The sequence below is a fragment of the Macrotis lagotis genome, chromosome X (genome assembly GCF_037893015.1).
Source record: "Macrotis lagotis isolate mMagLag1 chromosome X, bilby.v1.9.chrom.fasta, whole genome shotgun sequence".
NCBI lineage: Eukaryota > Metazoa > Chordata > Mammalia > Peramelemorphia > Peramelidae > Macrotis > Macrotis lagotis.
The window spans coordinates 417,216,047-417,239,482 of record NC_133666.1 but is presented as its reverse complement, the minus strand read 5'-3'; the positions used below and the strand labels follow the sequence as shown (position 1 = coordinate 417,239,482).

General features: G+C 32.2%; 1 protein-coding gene across 9 annotated transcripts in view; it reads right to left on the bottom strand.

The window, feature by feature from the left end:
- The window catches only part of ASPH (aspartate beta-hydroxylase), a 263,106-nt gene that overhangs the window by 184,589 nt on the left and 55,081 nt on the right, over window positions 1-23,436 (bottom strand). For 4 of the 9 annotated variants that reach the window (XM_074207741.1, XM_074207749.1, XM_074207744.1 and 1 more), the window contains exons 2-4: window positions 21,382-21,531; window positions 20,896-20,940; window positions 19,241-19,309 (exon numbers count right to left, since the gene is read on the bottom strand). In XM_074207741.1, the coding sequence (XP_074063842.1) occupies window positions 19,241-19,309; window positions 20,896-20,940; window positions 21,382-21,531 (264 nt within the window). Of the gene's footprint in view, window position 1; window positions 12,743-19,240; window positions 19,310-20,895; window positions 20,941-21,381; window positions 21,532-23,436 lie in introns of those variants that run through there. The other 5 variants (XM_074207742.1, XM_074207743.1, XM_074207750.1 and 2 more) reach the window with 2 other exon arrangements.

Sequence of the window (23,436 nt, the reverse complement as noted above, 5' to 3'; positions counted from 1 at the left end):
GGTATTCACAAGATGGAGAGATTATGGGTATACATTTTTATGGAAATTAATGGAACACCAAAATCTTACAAGGTTGTTAAAATTAGTCCTGCAGTTAATCTCTATTAGAAAATTTACCATTTTGTGTCTTTCTTAAAAATTTTATATAAGTACTTACCATCTCTAAAATATTTAAGAAAACTTTAATTTTCTGTCATTAATAAGGAAAAGATCAAAGTGTTATTTATAAAAATGAGAGAAGGCTCTAACATGGAACTAAATAATGACCTTGAAAAAACACTTGCCTTCAAGTAATCATTAGCCTAGGAATTACTGACAAGAACTATTTTTATGATTAAGTTGTTTTGATAATAGAGGATCTAAACTCCTTTCCACTGAAAAAATTTGGTAGATAAAAAGGAAATGGTAGAATAACAGATTCCCCACCTTGCCACAACTGATTGATTTCTAGAAGACAAAATTGACAAAATTTGACAAAATTTTTCAAAGGTCACTACTTCAATTATGCCACCAAAAATCACCAGACTTGTGATTTCATTGGTGCTGTTTAACTACCAGGTATGAAAACTACACTGCCTGAAAATAACAATTTGTCTGTAGCTTATAATCAAGAGATTTTTGAAGAAGAAAATAATTTGCCTAGGGTCACACAGATAAAATGAGTGAGAGGCAGAATTTGAATCTAGGTATATTTCTTGCTCTCAGAGCAGATCACCATTTATCATATTAAGCTATCATTCTTCTTTCCTTCCTTCTCTTAATGGTAAATATTGTTCTGGATTTGTTATTCTCTAATAACTGTACAAATGCTTCGGATTTCTTCTCCTACCATGTTAATAACCGCTATAGAGAAAAGGAAAAGGGACATGGATTTAATTTGTGAGTTCACTGGTACAGGAACCTCCAGGAAAAGAAGCTTCTTCCATCAATACAGGTAAGCCATTTCTCTCCAACTTAAGAGCCCAAGAGTTGCCTAGAGCACCAAAAAAGGACTTGACCAGGATCTCTCAGCCAGTAGGTGAAAAAGATGAAACGAAACGAGGTCTGTGTCCAGATCAGTTAGCAAGGGCCCTGATAATGGCACTATGATACCATTCCCTATTGCTGCACTATATACATTGCTAAGCATGCTTCCTTGGAGGTAAAGCATAGATCATCTCCTAAGACCCATTTCAAGGGGGAAATGCTCATTCCATATCATGTCATTCAAACCAGATCCATTCCTCTCACTTATGTCAATGACAATATTGCAGCTTACAAAGTTATAGAATTTTATAAAACAGTTTTTATAATCTCATTTAAGCCTTATAAGAACCCAGTGAGATTCCCAAGAGGGAAACTGCAACTTCACAAAAGAAACTGAGGTTCAAGTAGGAGGCAAAGCCAAGACCTTGATTCTAATGCTCTTTTCTGCTCCACCACATCATATTCTACTTTCCAATCCTATACCAAATTCACTGTATGCACTACAACAGACATTCCACATTACTTAAAATTATGTACCATGTTGCCAGACACTGTTCTTCAGGCACTAAAAGAAAGGATTTTGAAGGCTATAACTCAAATAGTTAGAACAAGGTACATTGGCAGACTTCTGAAAAAGGGAAAACAGGTCAAAACTCTTGGCCATTAGAAAGAAGTTTTATCAGTAATACCTGCCATATAATAATCTGCCAATGACCTAAAATGTATTTTCCAATATATCAAACTTTATTACATGGTAATTACAAAATAAGTATTTTGGAACCTACTAATTTGTGAAAATTTATAATAATGTAGAAATGGTTTACTTCTGTACCATATAATGGAAAAGGGGAACAACAAAGAAAATTAACAGTGATATTAGGTTAATTCTCTCTACTTTTCAAAATATGGTAGCAATATCTGTTTTCTCACTTTAATCTTAGAAAAATATTTTAACACCTTGCTAAAACTAATACCTCTGTCAATAAATTTAATTCTATTACCTTCTACAACAGTCATCTTTGTCTTCTACGATTTTAGTCTCAATTAAATAGTGATTAATTTTCACCAGTTGATTAAATGATATCCAACCATCATTGGTTCCCTTTCATTTACATACACACTATAGTCTCCTGAACTGTCTAAAAATGTATCCTCTTTCCTCTTCTAGTTCAGTCAACTACCATTATTTTTCTACATCCCATCATAAATCAAACTCCCAGTCAAGATGGGCTACCTTCTCATCTCTCCTCAACCCTACACATCTAACCCTATTGAAACTGCTCTTTTAAAAGTCAGCAGTGACACTATAATTGACAGGTTTGTTTTGCTTTTAGCTCCTTCATTTCTCAAATATAAAATCAAGTTCTTCATTTGAATCACTTAAATTTTCTTCAATATCCATCATCTGGCACTCCAATTCTCACCAATCCAAGCAAGGGCTTATAAACAAAAACCCCCCAAACAGATTCTTCCCTCTCTATCCTTCTACCTGTAAACCATGCATTGCAAATATTGATTTGACATTAAGCTATAAATATATCTACAATAAAAGACATTTCTTATTCCTCTCTTATAAATACCTTCCTTCAAAATTTTACTATTCCCATCCTCCAAAAAGTTTTTCAAATTCAGGCTCTCTATATTTTTGTCACTTGTGTTTATCTGCATTTCATTCTTCTTTACCACCATAAATATTTTTTACATCTGAGGCAACGTTTACTTCTGCAAACCATCCCTGCCTCAAGCACAGTGTTCTGCATAAAAGAGCTTCTCTGTAAATTTTACAAGGCAAAACTTATTCAAAACTGGGAGGGAAAAACAAATCTTTTCTCTTTACTCTCCTAATAATACCACAATATTTTACAATATCAAAATCTATTACCTTCTCTCTTCTTACATTATACATATCTTTCCATAATAAAAATAAAGCTTCTTTCCTTAAAAAACTAAGTTTAAAATAGTCCTGAGACTCCATGTGTAGGAAAAGAACAATAACAATCATTAAACTAAAATGGTGCATTCAATTAAGGTTATAAATGCATTCCTTAGAGTCTCTCTACTTTTCATCAAAATACAAATCTGAAGTTATGCTTTAAAAAATGGAACTATAAAAAGTACATTGTATTCTGCTATGTTATAAAATTGGAAAGACTATAGAAGTGAGAATGCTTGCCATTCTACTTTGTGCCAATAGAAGAAAACCCTGAATCACATTTCCTATAGGGTACTGTACCAATAATTTTGCCAACACAAAGAGAGCTGCTATAAATATTTTTAGAACATATAGGTTCTTTTCCTTTTTCCCATATCATCTTTGGAACCAGCTACTCCATTCCCAAACCTGCAACTCTTCTGAAACTGTGATCACAGTAACGGAAACACTTTCTATATCCTTAAGGTTTCCCCCAAAAAACTTTAGTAATTTTCCAAAATATTTTCTGAGTAGTACCTTTTGGCAGTGTGATTTATGACCAAAAGAATCACAAGAAACAGCAGACATTCATTTCTCTAAGTCTTCTAAGGCTTCGTCACATCTTAGACACATCTTAGACACAAATTCCAGGAACACAGCAGATCCACAAACAATATTGTGGTACCCCTCACAATGGGGAACCAATGACCACCATTACTAATACCTTTTTCCTCTGTGCCACTTCCGGGTGATCTCATTGGATAATCCTCTTCAAAGACCCTGACTTCCTCTTCTATGGTAAAAGCATTAAACTGAGAAGATATCATTATCTTGTGGGAAGATAGGAATTTGGATGTATGTTATTAAAACAGTAAAGTAGTCCATCTATTTTGGAAAATAGAACTATTTCTGAAAAGTGATTTAACTATTCATATCCTTTGACCAATATCATTAGCTCATTGAGCCTAGTTACAATTAATGGCTTTGGTTCTGGAATTACTTAATTCATTATCTCATTGAACCTAGTTATAATTAATTGCTTTGGTTCTGGAATTACTTAACTCATGGTTCACTGTCTCTGAACCTGGTTCAGATCTCAGCTGGCCTGAGATTAGTTCAGTTTAAAACTGGAGCTCTCTTGCTCATCACTTCTCTATTCTTGCCCCAAGGAATTGAGCTGACTTTGGAGATGTTGGCAAATAGAAGGAATCAGGCCTGCCATCTTTATTCCACACCCAGAGATCTTTCAAGGATGTTTGATTTGCTGTCCAAAAGGTCTGGTCCATTACCTCTAAACCTTACACTGCACTCCAACAATGATCACTTCTTAGGTTTCAAGAAAGAAGGAGGGAGGATCACTGCTAGCCCCCATCAGCAAACCTCCAAATCACCTTAATGTTCCCAGCCCTCTAATCTATCAAGTCCACAATTCCATAATGTAATTTAAATTTCACCCACAACAATTTCTAGAACTTTGGTGATTTTTCTCTTTCTCATCAATGATATTCTTGTACACAAGAACTTCTTGATATTTCTTGATATTATTCAGGATTCCTTTTATAAATATTATATTGATTTTTTAACATCCTACCAATGAAACTCTTCTCTATAACAAAGAGGCATAGTTTTAAAAAAAAAACACTTATAATGTCTATGCTTCTTTCCAAACTTGCAGTCTACCACAAGGTTGCAGCTGTTTCATCACCCACCATATTTCTCTGGTCTAAACTAGTCACTGCATTGATCCAAATTTGAATCTTTTAGTTCTATTTTTCTTTAAATTTCTGTTTACTTGGTTCTGTCTACTTCATTTTGCATCAGTTCCTACAAGGGTTTCACAAGTTTCTTTGAATTTATATTCAATATGTCTTACAGAACAATAATATTCTGTTACATTTATATATCACAGTTCTGTCAGTTCCCAATTGATTGGTGAGTGGAATATTCCCAATAAAACTATTTCAGGGTTAATATTTCTAGTGAAGTCCTCTTAGGGTAAAGAAATATTAAAGAAAGAACAAACTATTATTCTTAAAACTACTTCTAGAAGAAAGCCCCTTGCATTCTAAACAGGTGGCTCACTCTCCTAAGGTTTGATAAGACTACTTGAAGGACAATAGACTTTTTACCATGAGAAAAACCTTGCATTCCAAAGAAGCTCATAAGACTCCTCTTGTTTGGAGATAAGTACTGTTCCTAGATCTTGTGTTCCAAGACAAGTTACATTACTTCAATAAGATAGTTATAATCCTGAAAGATATTCTCACCATCTGGATGGTGAAGTAATATTTTATGAAAACTTTTCATTCTTTTCTTTATTGCTGGGGTAGATTTTCCTAAATAGAATGTAACTCTGAAGACTAATCAATGAGTGGACAGTTAGGAACAATAGGGAGGAGGAGGGGAATGCATTAGGCCATATAATCTTGCTTGACTGTCAATTCCAGGCAGCTCCTTGAGCTTCACTATCTTTGTGAGACTTGGAGTGTGCCCTTTTCTTGAGAGAAGCCAAAAAGCCAAAAAAAAAAAAAAAATATATATATATATATACATATATATATATGTATATATATATATATATATTTTTTTTTGCTGAGAGGAGTCTCTTTTTTTTAAGTAGATTTTTACCCCACATATTGGCAATCACTATTTTCTACTTTTTTTTTTCTTTTGGGTTAGGCTGGTTTTACTATCCGGAAAATCTTTTGCAATAAAATAACTGATAGATTTGAGACCTTTCTCTCTATCACTTATTTCCTTGGGGTATGTTTCTGGTAATAAAACCTCAGGGTCAAAGGATAGGAATAGTTAAATCACTTTTCAAAAATAGTTCTAAACCTGTTTTCCAAAATAGATGGACTACTTTAGTGTTTTAATAACTAACATACATCCAAATTCCTATCTTCCCACAAGTTGACTAACATTAACAATTTGCATTTTTATGATCCTTGCCAATATACTAGATCAATAAATATTTATAAGTGCCAACTTTGTGAAACATTCAGCTAATTATGAAGTAAAACCTCCAAAGTTGTTTTGGTTTGCATGTGATTCCATGTAATCTTTGTTTTTTTTTTTCTGAGTTTCTTTCTTCATGTGATCATTGATCATTAGCATTTATTCTTATGCAAACCGTTGGATCCTATTTTTTGACCATGTATCTACCACTAGGGTACCTACCAGGTATCTACCACTCTGTCCTTATTCAACTCTTTCCCTTCTTTCAATCTCCCTGATAGCCTAGAAGGGGAGAGGTATATCTCCACCCCTATTAATATTCTCTTCTGCTAAGAAAACCAACCTGCATTTTAAGCACAGATATAGATACTTGGCTGTGGCAACAAGACAAATACTACACATTCTGTGCAAATCAATACAAAATTGTTCCTGGTCTCCTTGCTTTAGTCTTTGTACTGTTTACTAGTCACTACCTTGTAGAACTGTTGTGGCAAATTGTTTTTTTGAATATCTACAGTTTCAAAATTATTACTCTCTTCCCAAATCTCTCAAAAATAAAGACTCACAAAATTAAAATCACTTTGGATAATCAAGAGAGGCAGCTCTGTATGACAATGTACTGGACCAGGGTGGCTAGATGGCGCAGTGGATAGAGCACCAGCCCTGGAGTCAAAAGGACCTGAGTTCAAATCCATACTAAGACACTTAATAATCACCTACCTGTGTGACCGTGGGCAAGTCACTTAACCCCATTGCCTTGCAAAAACAAATGGACAATGTGCTGGACCCAGACTTAAAGAGACAGAAATGTGCTGAAAGTTCAGCATCTGAAATTACCTATTTAGCTACAGTCAAATTAATAAATCTCTGTGTACCTCAAGTGATTCTCTAAGATTAATTTAGAGATAACTTGCAAATTAAATGGATTTCTGGACATAACAATGTATAGAAAATCATGCTGTCAGTATCTAGTTAAATATTACACAATATTCGATCTCCTTACCATCACTGCAAAAACACTCCAAGTGACTTAAAATACTTGGGAAAAACTAATATATCATATACTAGTATATGCTAGTATTTATATATACACACACACTAGTGTATATACATTAAAATATTGAGAATAATTTTTGTTTGTTTTACACACAAAGAAAATCAAACAGATTTCCTTAAATATACAAAGCCTCCTCTAAAACCCTACTCCAATGCCAGTTAAGCACAGTTCTGTTAGTTTCAATCTAGCTAGAAACGCTTTAAATCCAAGGACCACTATGGCTAAATTCCATCATACAGAATATCTGGTCAACCCTTTCCAGTACTGATTGTGTCTTCTTTCATACACTTTCAAAAGTGAAATTGGACAGGGGATAAGAATATTACTCACTTCCCATTGCTACTTCCAGATTCTCTGCCTCTGCTACTATCATTTAGCAGCCTCTCCTTTGAGATTTGCCCTACCTTAAACATACCAATCTAGGGGAAGCCCATGCATTGTTCTCTTTTCTTTCTCAAGGAATTCAATTACTTCTTTCAGTCTTCCTCTCTATCAAAACTTCTACCATTATATTACAGGAATTCAACATATATGTTTATCCTCCTTCTAACAGATAAATTAACCTTTCAATTATTCTGTCTTGTCAACTCTGATACTTCACAGCCATATATGATCATATCTTTGTTCTCACTATTACTACAACAATTACATTTACATGACTAAAAATTATGAACTATCATTATCCATTCATAAACTTCTGTCATTCCATTTATTCCTCTGTTTCACTCATTCTTTCTGAATTTATTATTTATATTCATTCTCTGACCAAGACTTTCATTCTTTCTACTACCCTTCAGTTCTCTCAACCTCTGGCTTCATTTTCTTTATCTCTCTAATCTTATCCTCATAGTTAACAGATTAAAAAGCACACTGTTTACATTCTAATTCCTTACCCTGATCCAATGATCATTCATGCCTTGCACAACCCCAAACCAATTCTCCTCTTAAATTAGTGTCCAGAAATAAACACAATACTTCCAAAGAGGTTTGACAAGAACCTTCCAATTCACAGAAGGCTTTTCTCTCTTAATATAATCTAAGAATACCTTCTTTGGCTTCATAATTATAATGCTGAATTATATTGAGTCTGCAGTTTCCAAAACCCCCAGGTTTTTTCTCACAACAATTGCTACCTAATCGTGCCTCATGTATCTTCTTCCTGTGAAGTTGACTTTCTGCACCAAATATAATTATCTCAGCATTTGGCCCATTGCCCTAGCTGGCCAGCATCCCTTTAGATTCGGACTTTCTCATCCAGCTTGACAGCTAAGATTCCCTGCTTTGTGTTATCCATCTGCTATTTGGGGGCAAGTTAACTATAAACCATCCCATCCAAATAAATGATTAAAATGATAATAAACACAGGACTAAGGATGGGTCCCTGAGACACTCTAATGGAGAGATTCCCTGTTATGTCAGCACTGAACCACAAACAATTTATTCTTTTGAATTCTGTCATTCAACCAATTTTGAATTTACAGATGTTAATATCATTTTATCCCAGTATCTTATTTTTCTCCACTAGAAAAGTATGAGATGCTATATTTATAACTTGTTAAAATCACACACACACACATACACACACACACACACACACAATAGCATACCCTTTTAGCTACTAAGTTGATAATCTTGTTCAAAAAGGCAGAAAGCCTGGTAAGTCCTACTCTAGATACAATCAGACCAGCTATTTGTAATTACCCTAAATGCTTACAATCATCCATTTTTTTAAAGGTTGAATTCTAAAATTGTTTTAGAAATCAAAATGAAGCTCCCTGGTCAAGAGTAAGCAGGCACATCTGCCCTTCTCCAACTGCAGGACATCTCCCATTTTTCATGCTCTTTCAAATATCTTTCACTAATATCACATCTGTCAATTGTTTTAGGATCTCAGCTTATAGCCTGAGTCAGGTACCTGGATTATTACATTAATGGAAGCAAGGAGCCCCCTCACAATTTCCTTAGTTATCTTGGGCATTAGTTTCCTCTTGATCATTTCTGTACTGGCATTTCCAACATGAAGCTCACTCTCCTTGTCAGAGAAAACAGAAAAAAAGTAAGAAGTGGGCAATTCTGCATCTTTTCAGTGGGCAATGCTCACTCCCCCACACCCTCAAGGGAAGGTTCTATGCCTTTGTTGGCTCACTTTTTTCTCCCAATGTAACTAAAAGGTTATTGAGTTGGTGTATACTGTCTCCAATCCCCAAAGGGTTTTATCACACAGTATTCTTTGATATTCAGAGGTAAGATGCATTACTAGCCACATACATTTTGAATTTTAAAACATGATAATATTAATAACAATAATTATGACAGCAGCTAACATTTATATCATACTTTATTCCAGGCAATACAGCAATCACTTAACAATGAGTACAGCATTTGATCCTCACTACAAATCTAGAAGATAGGTGCTCAAGAGGAAACTGGGGCAAGGAGAGGTTAAATGATTTGCCCAGGATTCCATGGCTAAGTGACTGACACTAGATGTGAACTCACGTTCCCCTGACTCTAGACCTGGTCCTCTATATGTGTGCCACCTAGCTGACTTGACATCAACATCCTGAAAAGAAAAATAGGACTCCCCTAACACATGACCATACCTGATGCTCCAGCTACGGCATAGGAAGCTCAGATTTAGAAGAAAGAATCCAAGAAAAACTTCATCCAGGACAAAGAATATTCTGCTCCCTCAGTCAGTTTCTTCCCCAAACCTATGTAGAACCAGGATCAGTACAAGCCAGGGTTGACAGTCCTAGAGACCCAAGTACAGATGAAGAGATTCTGGTCTCAAGAAAGAAGAGACATTTCACTCACTGTAGCAACCCTACTAACACGGCTCAGTCAGTCATCACTGACACCTGGCAGACAGCAATTAAGTATACAGAGTAAAGAAGAAAGAATTTTAATCTAACAAAAAAAAAAGTTGAGAATCAATTTAGCAAAACTCAAAACTATGCATGTTCTCATTTCTTATATAAAGTATGGACTGTATACTACACTAAAATTATGAGGTTCCTTATATCTTATTACTACAGAATTTAGATACCAATTTCAAAACGTTCTACCTTTCAAATGATTTAAAAGAATTTGAATATGTATAACCATAGGATTTAAAAATACAAAATTCTCACTAATTTCAAAATATTTATTATCAGAGCCTTTAATTTTTAAATAATATTTTCCTCTCATTCCACATTACTCTCTGTTCAAAGCAAAAACCAAAACCAATAAATACCCACAGTTGAAGGAAGTCACAGAAGTCCAGGGTTCAGATAAATTACTTTTATCCTCATTTAATTTATGCCATTATATTTATCATGGAGAGAAGTGAGACATAATTATTTTCTGCACATGAAATTTATGTTAGTATCAAAACATGGCAAGCAAACACTAATAAAAAATTAATGCTTCTAACAGGTATTTATAAGTTTATTATTACATGGATTAAATGAGTTATTCATAAGTTTATCAAGCAGCATATATTTCAGTTAGTTTTATTTTATATCTAATAGTACTATTTAAATTAAGTTTAAAAATTAAAACCACTAGTTTATGAATATTAGATATTTAAGTTTGAAGTCAAGTGGCATATTTCCAGACTATTAAGATATAACCACAATTAAAATTTTAAAATCTCAATAAATGTTGAAGGCCTGGTCCAATCTTTAAATGAAATTAAAAAAAAACAACAACAAAAGATTGCATCACTGAAGACCTTGAAACAAAATGCCTTACTATGTATTGATGGAAGCTTAATTCTGTTAGGCCTCAATATATCCTTCAATATCACAAATTTTCTGCTGACAAAAATGAAAAATAATAGTTCAATTATTTAACCAGTTTACTATTATTATGTCTGGAGTTTTTGGTAGGGATTTTTAAAAGGCACTTTATTAACAAGCAACTAACAAATTTCAAGATAAAATTCAGGAATTTATTATTTTAATAAAATAGTCAAATACTATTAAAAAAAGACAATATGGAAGTCTTAAATAGGGGAACACACAGATATATGAGGTCTTAATTTGAGACTTTACTCTCCCATCTTCTCTATTTTATAAATTATGAACTCTTACATTTGGAGTCAAATTAAGATGTTTCCAATTGAAAAAAGATAAGGGGTACCAACATAGTTTCAGATTTTTAGTAAAATAATTCCATTTAGAACACCTATTTCAATTTGATAATCACTTACAAATGCAGAGCATTTAATTAGACTCAATGACAAAAATTTGTCTGATATATATATATATATGAAAAAATGAAGTCATAGTTTATTTGAAGCTTAAATATATTACAAGTTTTAAAATTTAAAAAATAAGATAGTAAAATATACCATTTCAGAAACCATTTCACTATGTGCATTACTACTTTAGAAGTCTAAGAAGAACAATTCTGGAATAACAAAATATTCATAAGCTTTAAAAGTTCACCATAATTGATGCCCAAAACAGAATGGCTTTATTTAAAATTCTATGAAATAAGACTTATATGACAATCACTAAAATGTTTAAAAATAACAAATGTAGTGGCTTTCACTACTGTGTTATTTTCATTATGAAAGTAGATTAATGTAAGACTAAAAGGCAATAAGTATTAAAGAAGAATTCAAAAATGTCACTGAAAGTCTAGTGGAGAATTGTTTTCAATCAAGAAATTCTAGCTAGGTCTTAAGACTTTTTAGACCCTTATTTTAATATATAACTTAAGAGTCACTGAATTTCTATGCCAATATTTGTGGACTGATATTCAATACAGGAAGAAATAGACATTGGATATTAGGGTGAGTGAATAATTTTAATATATTTAACATGTAGATAAGACACAAATTCACATTTCCCACTTGCATAAAATTTGAAAAAAGGTAATCCCATTCACACCCAATAGGTATGAATTTGCTATCTTAACTTAAGAATGAAAGTTTGCTTTATGGACAGAAATATACTGGCATGCCATAAAACATAAAACAATTTGTTTTAACTAACCCTTGGCAAAATTATAAGGTTATTTTTTTCTTTGAAAAGTACTTCAAAAGCACCAATACAGAGCTTTTAATTAAAATCCATATTAATCTAATGTTGCATTATTTAACTTGAAATAAAGTTTGAAAAATAAAAATCAGTATCAATTGATTTGTTATAATTTTTACATAATAGTTATATTAATAACCAATGTAGAAGGATGTTCTTTATATAACTTATCATGCCAGAATATTTTATCATCAAGACAATTATCATCATATCAATATTCTGTTAGGAAGACAAGCATTAAGCGTTAACAATAAAATAATACTACAGTTAATGTATCATGTTTAGTGCAAAGAATGCACAAACTGAAGCAAAATCACACAGAAATCAACTATACTGTTAAGGACTTTTAAAAAAATTTATTTTGTAGATCATTAAAACAACTGTGTGGTACTACTTCCCCTAATACAAAATAGAAAATTAATGAAAGACCCATCAACTAGTGAAGGAAGGTCACATGGTTGACTTTATTTTTGTAAAATCAAACATTAGGCTCAAGTCCCCCCTGAAATTCAATCCTGAAAGGAATCTGCTTCAAGTTTAGCAACAAGCCAGCAATTTTAGACTTTGGTCAATTTTACTGGTTCTGCAAATCCAAAATAATACAAGTCTTTTTTCCCTGAACCCCTTCATTCTGTGACGTACCATCAACATCACCTGCAGTTTCGCTCTCTTCTTCTTCTAGTATTTCAAAAGGAGTCATTACATCATAGAGAAATGAGAGGAAGCCATAAAACCAATCAGAGCTTTCCTCTGCTAAAATATTAAGGACTTCCTCAAGAGAATCAATATTTTCATTACTGCCATCTTTGGTCAGGCCTACACAAGAATAAAAGGAGAGAGAAAGAGAGAAAATAAAGGACAGTAGTTAGGTGGAAAAAAGAATTGAAGAAATGTGATTTAAGAAAGGAATCTTGTACATGGTCAAAGATGTTTACAGAAAAGCCATTTAGGAAAGTAAAGTAATGACTGCAACAGAAAGGGTCAGAATAAACCCTGCATTTTGGACAGAAAAAACCCTATACAATTATCTCTCTATTTCATACAGTAAGGAGGTCAGTGATATAGGTAATACAAATCTGTAAATAATTAAAAAGTCATTCCTCCTAGATTTTGAACACATTGACTTATTTACTTAACCTTATTTTTTGTAAAAGCTAATCTTTCTAATGATATATTGCCTCAAATAACAATTAGTTTGTACATCTGTAAAATGTCATTAAAATGTCACAGATAATCCAGAAAGTTCATCACTTGTAGTTGAATAATCAAAAGATGAGTACACAAGTATTTTAGGTCTGTACAAGAGAATTCAAACTACAAAATTTATTTCCTCAAATTTTTCCCACTTACCTAAGGCTATTCCTAGTTGACTGGGTCAATTTTTCATTTTTATTTAAAATCAAACATAAAAATACCTCCACAATTCACTCTCCTATTATGATAATCAGCACCATTAATAATAAAAATCTTAAATAATCATTTCTAGGTTTCAAAATCAAAGGCAAAATTATAATTCAAATCAATTGGTATTCTAATTTTCTTCCCTGTATTTTCTACCAATCACCACCACCTTGACACAATAAAAAAAAAATTAAGTCAATGACAACCAATTAATATTTAAGCTATTAATAAAAGTATTAATTTTTAACAAATCAAAAGGAAATAAGTTTCAGGCTATTGATTGACCATTCTCAATTATATAGTATCACTACTAAACAAAAAAATTACCCTTTAGGTCATGATAGCATTTAATACCATGCAATTTTCTGGCAACTACTAGATCTTTACACAAAATATGTCCAGAGATAAGAATACAAATTGTCCATATTTTAAACAGGGTAGGATATTAGTGAGAAAAAAATAAAAACAAACATTTATCAGTGCACACTACTAAATAGAGAATTAAATCAATGGCATGCCTGAGGAAATAAGCAGTACTAGGCAAAGAGTGATCATTCACCCATAAATGTTGATAAGTAATTGCACACCAGATCTAAGGATATTTTCCATCTCACTAATTCAAACTGGACACTAGACATTAGCTCACATGATTTCTCCACAAATTATTAAGGTTTAGAATAGGTATATAGAGTTGGTCAAGTGCTAAGTGAACATAATGAAGATTATATGCAATTTACTCCACTTTTGTCTGTCAAAGTATTTTACAACCCTTGTTTTTTCTGAGTTTCAAATCTGATATGTCTCTTCTTAGAAATCTTATTGACACTCCAAAAGAAACAAATTGACATTATTTTGCCCCAAAGTTTATTCACCTTCCTGACTTTCCTATTCTGATCAATGGGGAGTGCATGATGAACATCCTCTTGATCATTTAAACTAGAAATTTCAATTGTCTGAAGATCTAATGCTCAAGTCCTAAAGTCCTAATGATCTACACCTACAACAGAATCCATCTCCCTCCCCTATTCTAGATCCCTATTTCTTTTTACCTAGGCTTTCATTACTGATTTGTTTTAATTGAGCTGCCAATCTCTCCATAGTCTCAATTATACCAGTATGGTGTTCCTATTCGATACACTGAACTGATCATGTCAACTCAGGTGCCTAAAAATCTTGAACAGCTTCTCCATTATCTATTAAATCAAAGTCAAAGTTCTTGTACTGGAATTTAAAATGCCCCATAATCCAGTTTCAAAGTATCTATAAGCTTTGAGTCATATATAACTGCCTTTTTTTTTTTTAGGTTTTTGCAAGGCAAATGGGGTTAAGTGGTTTGCCCAAGGCCACACAGCTAGGTAAATATTAAGTGTCTGAGACCATATTTGAACCCAGGTACTCCTAACTCCAGGGCCAGTGCTTTATCCACTACACCATCTAGCTGCCCCATATAACTGCCTTTTAAAATACTCTATCCTCAATCAAACATGTCCCACAAATACAGTCAGCACTATTACTTCTATTTCTTAGCTTACACCATGCTCTGCATCAGAATCTGAAATATTATCTTCCTTTTCCCCCCCTATTTTTGTAGGCAATCAGGATTAAGTGGATTCCACAGAAGTCACATAGCTAGCTAGTAAGTGTCCAAAAGACATATTTGAACTCAGTTCCTCATGACACCAGGGTCAATGTCCTATGGCTGCTCCACCAAAAAAAAATCCCTTGGACGTGGACATTAAACCAAATATCAATCTTCTGTCAGCCTTCTTATCAAAAGACCTAACTAGAAGAGATATCATCTGAGCTTTCTCGAAGCCAGAAGTGACTAGTCCTCATGTACTTTTCCTTATTCAATTCAGATGTTTTTTCCTTTTCTTGTATGCCATCTCTTACAAGTTCTTCCCATAAAAGCCAGAAGTAACCTTGTGAGGAAACTTGTGAGGAACTTGTACCTTTATCATCTGATTATAAGCTACTTGAGGGTGAGGCTATTTGTCTTAACTACATTTCTACTAGTACTCTGCGTACCTAGGTTCTTATGTTGAACCAAGCTAAACTGAATCTCTGTGTGTAATCAACGAGTTAAATTTTCAACTTCAAACAATTTTGGCAAGAAGAAATTAAATAAGTGTATATTAATAATTTTGGAGTTTTGTGGCAGCAAGGTATGATGGAAGACTGCCTGAAAGTCAAGAAGATCTGAATTACTGCCTATATGTAATAACCATGAATGCGTTACTTAACATTTCAACATCCCAGGCATATAGGACTCTAACTTAAAGAACAATTGCTAATCTGCCTCATTGGAGAATTTCTGTAATAAGAATCACCTAAAATAAGGATATTATTGATAAGGATAAATAAAAAAACTAAAGAGATTTCTCTAAAAATGGATCAGAAAGAACCCAAGATATTTCTGGGAAATTAGAGATAATTACTAAATAAATGTTTAATCTGTGTAACCTCAGGCAGGTCGGTAAATCTTTCTGGAATTCAATTTTTTCATCTATTAAATAAGGGGGTTGGATTCTAGGTCCACTGAAGTGCCTTCCAACTAAAAATCTATGATCCTATAATTCATTTCTTATAAGAGTTTTAAATTTTAAATTTCCCTTCTACAATTAGTAAATCATCCTGGATAATTCCCTATTTGAAGCACCAACAAAATCAAAAGATATTTGTCTTTTTTATTGATAAATATTTTGGAAAAAACTATAAAATTTTGAAGGGCTCTACAAAATCTTGAAATAGACTTTACTACTTTTAATATTAATATGATAAAACTCTACTACTAAAAGATATAATTAGCAAAGCAGTTAGCTTGAACATTATTATATGAAATGAAGCTACAAAGAGGTTCTTCCTATATCTACTTATTCATTAACTCAACTTCCTCAAAATTCTTTACACTAGAGCCTAATAAAAGGTGTGGTTAGGGGAAGAGGGAACTTTCTTCATAAAGAGTGGTTCCTTATCTCCTACCAACATAGGGAAGAACTCATGAAAGAATAGGACTATAGAGTCTCCAGAATTGTATAAACCTTAATTGTTGTCCCAATACACACACTCCCCAGAGCTACTTTGTGGGGGACAAAGAATCTCATTTACAAGGGGTAGTAAGCTGACAAGAATATGAGGTAGAAGTTTACAATTTGTGATTCCAAATACTGTAACTTATCTCCTTTTCCCTTACATTTTATCCACTATATCAAAGAGTCAAATTAACATAAGGAAAAAAGATTGGCATTCACAATCCTACTTTATATCTGGCTTTTATGGTTTTGAAACATGTTCCTATTAATTTACTCAGGAATTTATCATGTTGCCAGAGTACATGTTTTAGAGAATTTTTTTTTCATTTCAAGCGATTTTAGTTGTCAAAAATCTACTGAAATAAAATATTTTAAAGCAATTCATCATTTAAGATACATAGTAATTAGGAAACAGGCTCTTTAGGCAGGTGATGACAAACTAAGATTTGTAAGGTGGCACGGTAGTGTCAAAAGAGCAAAGGAATTAGAAGTCTAACTCACTGAGGTTGAGACTTATCACTATCGATTTAGTTATGTGATGTTGCACAATTTCACTTAACTTCTGTAATGCTCAATTTTCTCATCTGTAACAGAGGAATAGTAATATTTGCACTTCCTACATCAGGGCTGTTGTGAAGATCAAATGACAATGTATGCAAGCATTTTTGTAACTATAAAGAGACCATAAAAATTCCATAGTTGTTGTCTATTAATTGTCAATTCCACAGAAATTACTTAATACCTTCTCTGAACATGACTCACTCTAAATATGACTTACTTTGAGGAAATATAAGAAATGTTTTAATTAGAATGTATTTCTTTTACCCAAAACTGATAAAGTTCAAACTAAACTGATGTTGCAATAGCTTAAAAGTTATTCACTTTTAATAATATAAATATATACTTAATACTCACAATAATATAAAAGCTATCCTAGTAAATAAATGTCAGCCTTTGCCCTTTGCAACTGATCTGACTACTGATCCACTCACTTATGATCTTCTTTGTCATGACTTCATTCAAGGTTTCAATAAATATGCTTAACATCATTACTTTTTCTGCTAGTCTTACTGAAGTAGCATGAGGTCAGAAATGAGCAAACAGCATTTTACTGTCTCCAGACCAGACTATACCTTACAACACTATTTTCAAACACTGCAAGATCAAAATTAAATTAAAAAGAAATGGTAATGTTAAGTCAGGCAGCTGAGGTGAATCTTTAGTTTCCTCAACTTCAATTAGGTCACAAAGAATTGTATGAAACTCTGAAGTCCTACATTATAGACTTCAGCAATGTGATAAAGAAGGCATGTGAAACCACATGATTGAGTCACGTTCTCAAAGAGACTCAAGAGACTGAATTACCCAATATAGTTATCACATTTCTAAATATGAAATTCTTTACATAAAATGTAAATTGCAGTTTGTTTTTAACAAATATGTGGCTATGACAAATTTTAATATTGCTAACTAGGCCAAATATTTTCTTGTTGATACTTCATTTAAAAGTCTACAAAATCAGTTTCCAAATCTGAAATTTTATGCTTGAAATTCAAACGTAATCCTACCACAGATGTAGACAAAGCAGAAATAAGATCTTGTTAATAATTGCTATTTGGCAATTCTTAACATTATTCAGCAAAGAAGAAATGGTATTTTTAAATATTAAAATTTGTAGGCACATTTTACAAGTACCTTAACAACTTCTTTTAAAATATAATGAATTAGAATATAGTAATAGCTTTGAAAAAGTAATTTTTAAATAGCAAACTAATTTTTCATCCTACTAAAATAAATATTTGTTCAAACAAAAATGTTCTTTATTACCAAATAGTAAATTTATAATTCCCACTCATTTAATTTGGGCATTAAAACTTTCTTTGAATTAAAGTGTAATAAAACATGACCATAAATGAGTACAAATTAACACATGGGATATGAATATATTTCAAACAAAACTATATATCTTTTCAAAATCCAAATTCACACATCTACAACCAAAATCATATTTAAAAACTTCAACAAAGTGATGGAATCATGCTTCCTATTTCCTACTATTGAAAAATAAACATGTTCAAAAAAGCAAATATTGATTCTCCATGCATACCAATAAGAAAACATTCATAGATCTTACATTTAGGTTATAACTAAAAATCTTTTATTCTGTATTATTCAAAGTTTTCATAAGCAGAAAATAATAACCTAATTAAATTATAAAGTTTTTCCAAAAAAAATCATCCCCAGGTGATAAATCATTCCAGTCTTAACTAGACTTACTTGGGAATAATAGATATCCATAATCCATTGCTGTGAAAATCTATTCTTTTCTGCTTGGTAAGACATTCAGGGGTTAAGCTAAACTTGCACACATTTCAAAGGACAATGGTTACATCCATACTATGATTAGGTTTTAGAGTATGATGTGAGTGAAGATATTTCATATTAAAGTAACTGAAAGATAAGAAGTTGTTTCATAAGCAAAAATAGCTACATAAGACACTGTACTTTTTATTATATTATTATTATGTTTGTTGTGGTAAACTTATGCAAGAGACTTTAAAGTTTAAGCCAAATAAAGAAAAATAATTACACACACACACACACATAATTGAAGGCCAAGTCTTGAAATACAAGATTTATTAAATATTCAGAATAAAAGAGCATTTTCAAGATGTAGACAGTTCATGTAAAAGTTATTCCTGATTTTACCAAGATTTGCATACAAGGAACAATTTATATAATATCTGTCTCCTTAAAAATTTATAAAGCTAAATCAAAATCTGTGGTCAAAAATCTTAAAGAATATCCTCATAAGCATGATTCCACACATACTATCATTTTGGCATATTCCAGTACTGTCCTAAAATTAAAGTATACTTGCCTAATAAAACTTTGGCATCATCAACATCAAAATCACCATCACCATCAGCATCATATATTCCCAGCTTCCCTATAATGAAAAAAGAAAAAAATGGGGGGGGGGGAGGAAAGACGGAAAGGAAAGAGAAGATAATTGAACATATCCATTTATTGAAATTCTGCATAGTAGACATATATAGCATTGTAATAAAATCCACTGTACCTCTAGCCCTATTTTTCTCTTTGCAAGTAAAGTCATAATTACCTTTTTGTCTTTTCTTTTTTGGTTTTTACAAGACAATGCAGTTAAATGACTTGCCCAAGTTCACACAGCTAGGAAATTATTAAGTGTCTGAGGCTGCATTTGAACTCAGGTCCTCCTGCTCCAGGACTGACACTCTATCTACTGTGCTACCTAGCTGCTCCCCTTTTTTTCTATTATGCCCAAAAATCATGTGGAATTGACTTTGAAATTTTCATTTTCATTTAACTAATAATTTCTTAAATGATCACAAATGATTAAATAAATTCATTTCATCCTATAATCATTTATTTTAAGCTTTGAAGTTATGAAATAAATGGTTTAAATTGTAATAAAATATTTTATAGCTACACTAAAAACTTCAAACATTGTCTATCTGTACAATATTAAAAGTACATTGTTAATAGTTAAAAACTTCATATTTTGAAATCTAAATTTTTTAATTTCTTCAACCATCTATTTTATAATTAAATCTTACTAAGTAGAAAATAAAAAAGTCAGGTCCTAAATAATTAATTCCAGTCAAACCAAATAGGTCTTTACTGAAATAAAGAAATGGTTATTTTTTTCTATTTAAAAACTCACTTTTACACTCAACCCCAAAAGTCACAATAAAGCTTTCTTAATAAGCAAGACCTAGAAATGACATGTTTGATATTAAAAGTATCTGCTACTATACAATACATGAGCCACTTTATCCATACCATTTAAAAATTTAATTGAGCAACAGAAGTCTAAGTTAACATTTAAAAATAAAAAGATTAATATTATGACTCAGCAAAAAGAAGTGGGCAACACAAGCAGAGATTTTTATCTTCCCTTTTCAAGTAAAACAAGTATTCTAATTTGAAAAAAAATTTACAAGCTATATTCATCATAACTGACAGAAGTTATAAAAACTTAGTTCCACCAAAACAATTCTGAGGTCAATTTATGTCATTTACCAAAATTCCTTTAAAAGATATATTCCAGCTTTTTAAGAACTAGTAACAGTGGTAGAATAGTATAAGTATGACCCACTCAGTTTCCATTATGTCTTTTTAGTTTTTCTAAAACACTGTAGTTATGCAGACGATTTTTCCAGTCAGACAAGTGATTGATATAATTTACTATTAACACTTCCTCCTAAAGTAAATACAGTTGGGGGGGGGGGGGGGGATGGAGAAATAACAAAGTTATAAACATAGCAAAATTTAAAATGAAAGTTAAAAACCTGATAATCAAAGTTAAATTTAATAATCAATTAAGCTAAAAATAAGTCAACAATTAAGACTATATAACTTCTGGGGAATTGGCTATACCTCTCATATATTGTGAAGTATACTTAAATGAGAAATAAAGTAAAAAAAAGGTAAAGTAAAATTTTTAGAGACAGAAAATATAAGCTTATTAAAAATATGCCTTGAATAGCCTACCTTGAAGTACCTCTGATAAGTTATAACGGAAGTCCTTTGCTTTGGCTGCATGCATATAAAAATATGAGAACTGTTACTTGCATTAAAATACACAAATGATTTTAAATGTTCTTTTATTTTACCACTTGATTTACATGTTTCTTTCTCTAGTAATAATTCACTATGGATAAAAAAACTTAAAATCTTTTTCCTGCAAATTTCTCTCCACCTTGCAAATCTTTGGCAACCAAATATCATTTTTCTAAAAATCACTAAAATTTGAGACTTTTATTCAAGCTATGCAAGTAAGCTATAGTATTATTTGTTTTTCTAAGAAGCATGACTACTGTTCAAAAAATAGAATATCTTTTCAACAAACTTCAAATTTTGCTTATAATTGCATGTTCCCAAGATAAAGAGTAGTCTTATTTAGGTTATAGTGGCAGAACAAAAACATACATAGTTGTAATTTTTTTAAATTATGGAAAACTATAATGCAACTCTTACCTAGAACTTCTTCATAATCAACAAGATCAAACCAAACAACAGCTACAGAAGTCCAGACACCCAGCAAAGCAATTACCATAAACCAAGTGAAAAATGAACTTCCAGAGAGACCTTCTTTCTTTCCAGTCTTATGTCCTCCATGCTTTGCTTCTGTTGTAAGATAAAAAAGTGGTAAACATCATCATTAGATTAAAAAATAATAATAAAGCTGGGCCAGAATCTATAGACAAAAATCTTAAATGCCCTCACTAAGTTCCATACATAATATGGATCAGTTTTCAATTTTTGAGGTGCATCACATTCCCTAAAATTAGTTATCTGAAGATAAGTTATCAGGATGAAATATTTCAAGAATATAAGTAACTTTAAGAAATTCCTTTTATAATTCCTGTGGTCTAGCAAGAGATACAAGACCAAATCATTAGATTGAAAAAAATAAAAGAAAATTTAAGATGCCTAATACAAAAACCAATAGATTTGGGAAAAGTATGTCAAGGAGTATTAATTTAAGAATCACTGTATTCTTTAAAAAATGACAATAAAAATATCTGGGCACAATGCATCAAGAAGGACTAAATGAAAACTGCAAAGATAGATAAGAACCAGAGGGGAAAGTAATTGAGAAAGAATACCTTGATCACTTCCTAAAAGAAGTCCCAAAAGGACTAGTCCCAGGAATGTGACAGTCAAAAATATATTTTCCACAGCAAAGAAAAATACTGCAAGCATCCAAAAAGAAGAGAATGAAGTTCCAAGGAGTTACGGCCACGGTCATACAAGACCTCATTGTATCTACTAAAAAATCAGATGATCTTCAAAAATAATATTCCAAAAAAGAAAAAAAAACAGGCTTTCAATCAGAAATAATTTCCCTTGTAAAGTGAAATATAATCCTACAGGGAAAAAAAAAACCCAAAAGTCAAAAAATCCCAGGTGAGGGTGAGGGGGAATCTTTAATTGAATAAATAAATGACTTTTAAACATTTTTTGAAGAGGAGACCCAAACTGAGAAGGAACTTTGAATTACAACTAGAAAAATACAGGGAAAACTAAGAATATATTTGAACTGGAAGAAGCTATGATTATTCATAAGTGTACTGAATGAGAAAAATATACAAGTATAAAAGGGTGGAGTAAGTGGGCATCAAGAGAACTCACTCAGAGAAATGGACAAAGAAGTGTTTAGTACATAAATAAAAGGAACTCAATAGGAAAATAAGCAGATAAAGGAAGGTAGGAACACATTTAAAGAAAGAAGACAGTACAAAGAGGAAAGAATTTCAAACAAAACAAACTTCTGGATCTTGAGAGGGGTAAGGGAAAGAAGCAGGAGGGAAAGAAAGAAATAAAATCTTGAAGCTTAGATTGCCTCTGATCAATTAGAGAATGGTTAAACAAACTGTGGTCCATGAATATAACAAAATTATTATCGTGCAATAAGAAAACACCTATAGAAAACAATTTATACAAGTACAATAGCAGAAAGAAAAGCAACTTTGAAAGGCTTAGGAACTCTGATACAGTGACTAACCAAGATTAGGGAGAGGAGTATGAATGTTACCTAATCTCCTAACATTAGTGATGGATGAGCATAAGTACAGACCCACATTTTTAGACAAGAGCAATGAGAACTATCCATTATTTATTGAGATCACTCTCTCTTTCCCCCTCTCCCTCCCCTCTCTCTTTTTACTCAATGGGGAAATAACTAAGAAGAAAAACTTGTTAAAAGTAAAATATAATGTAAAAAAAAAATTTAGGTTGAAGTAGGGAGTCAAGATGGCAGAGCAGAAAGAAATACAATGTTTCCCCCAACCCTAATAAAATTCCTCCAAGTAGATCTAGAAAATGCAACAAATCAAATCCTGATTAGAAAATTCAAGAAAAAAATGAGTTATTTTTCTAACTACAGTTGGTATAGGGAGACAAAGAGGTCTATGGATGCACGAGACAGGGTATGCCAACATGAAGCATTTTAGCACCAGGGACTGGTTATACACCTAAGCAAGACACATACTGGGGCACCAAAACCTTGTGCCAGTTCCTGGTCATAAA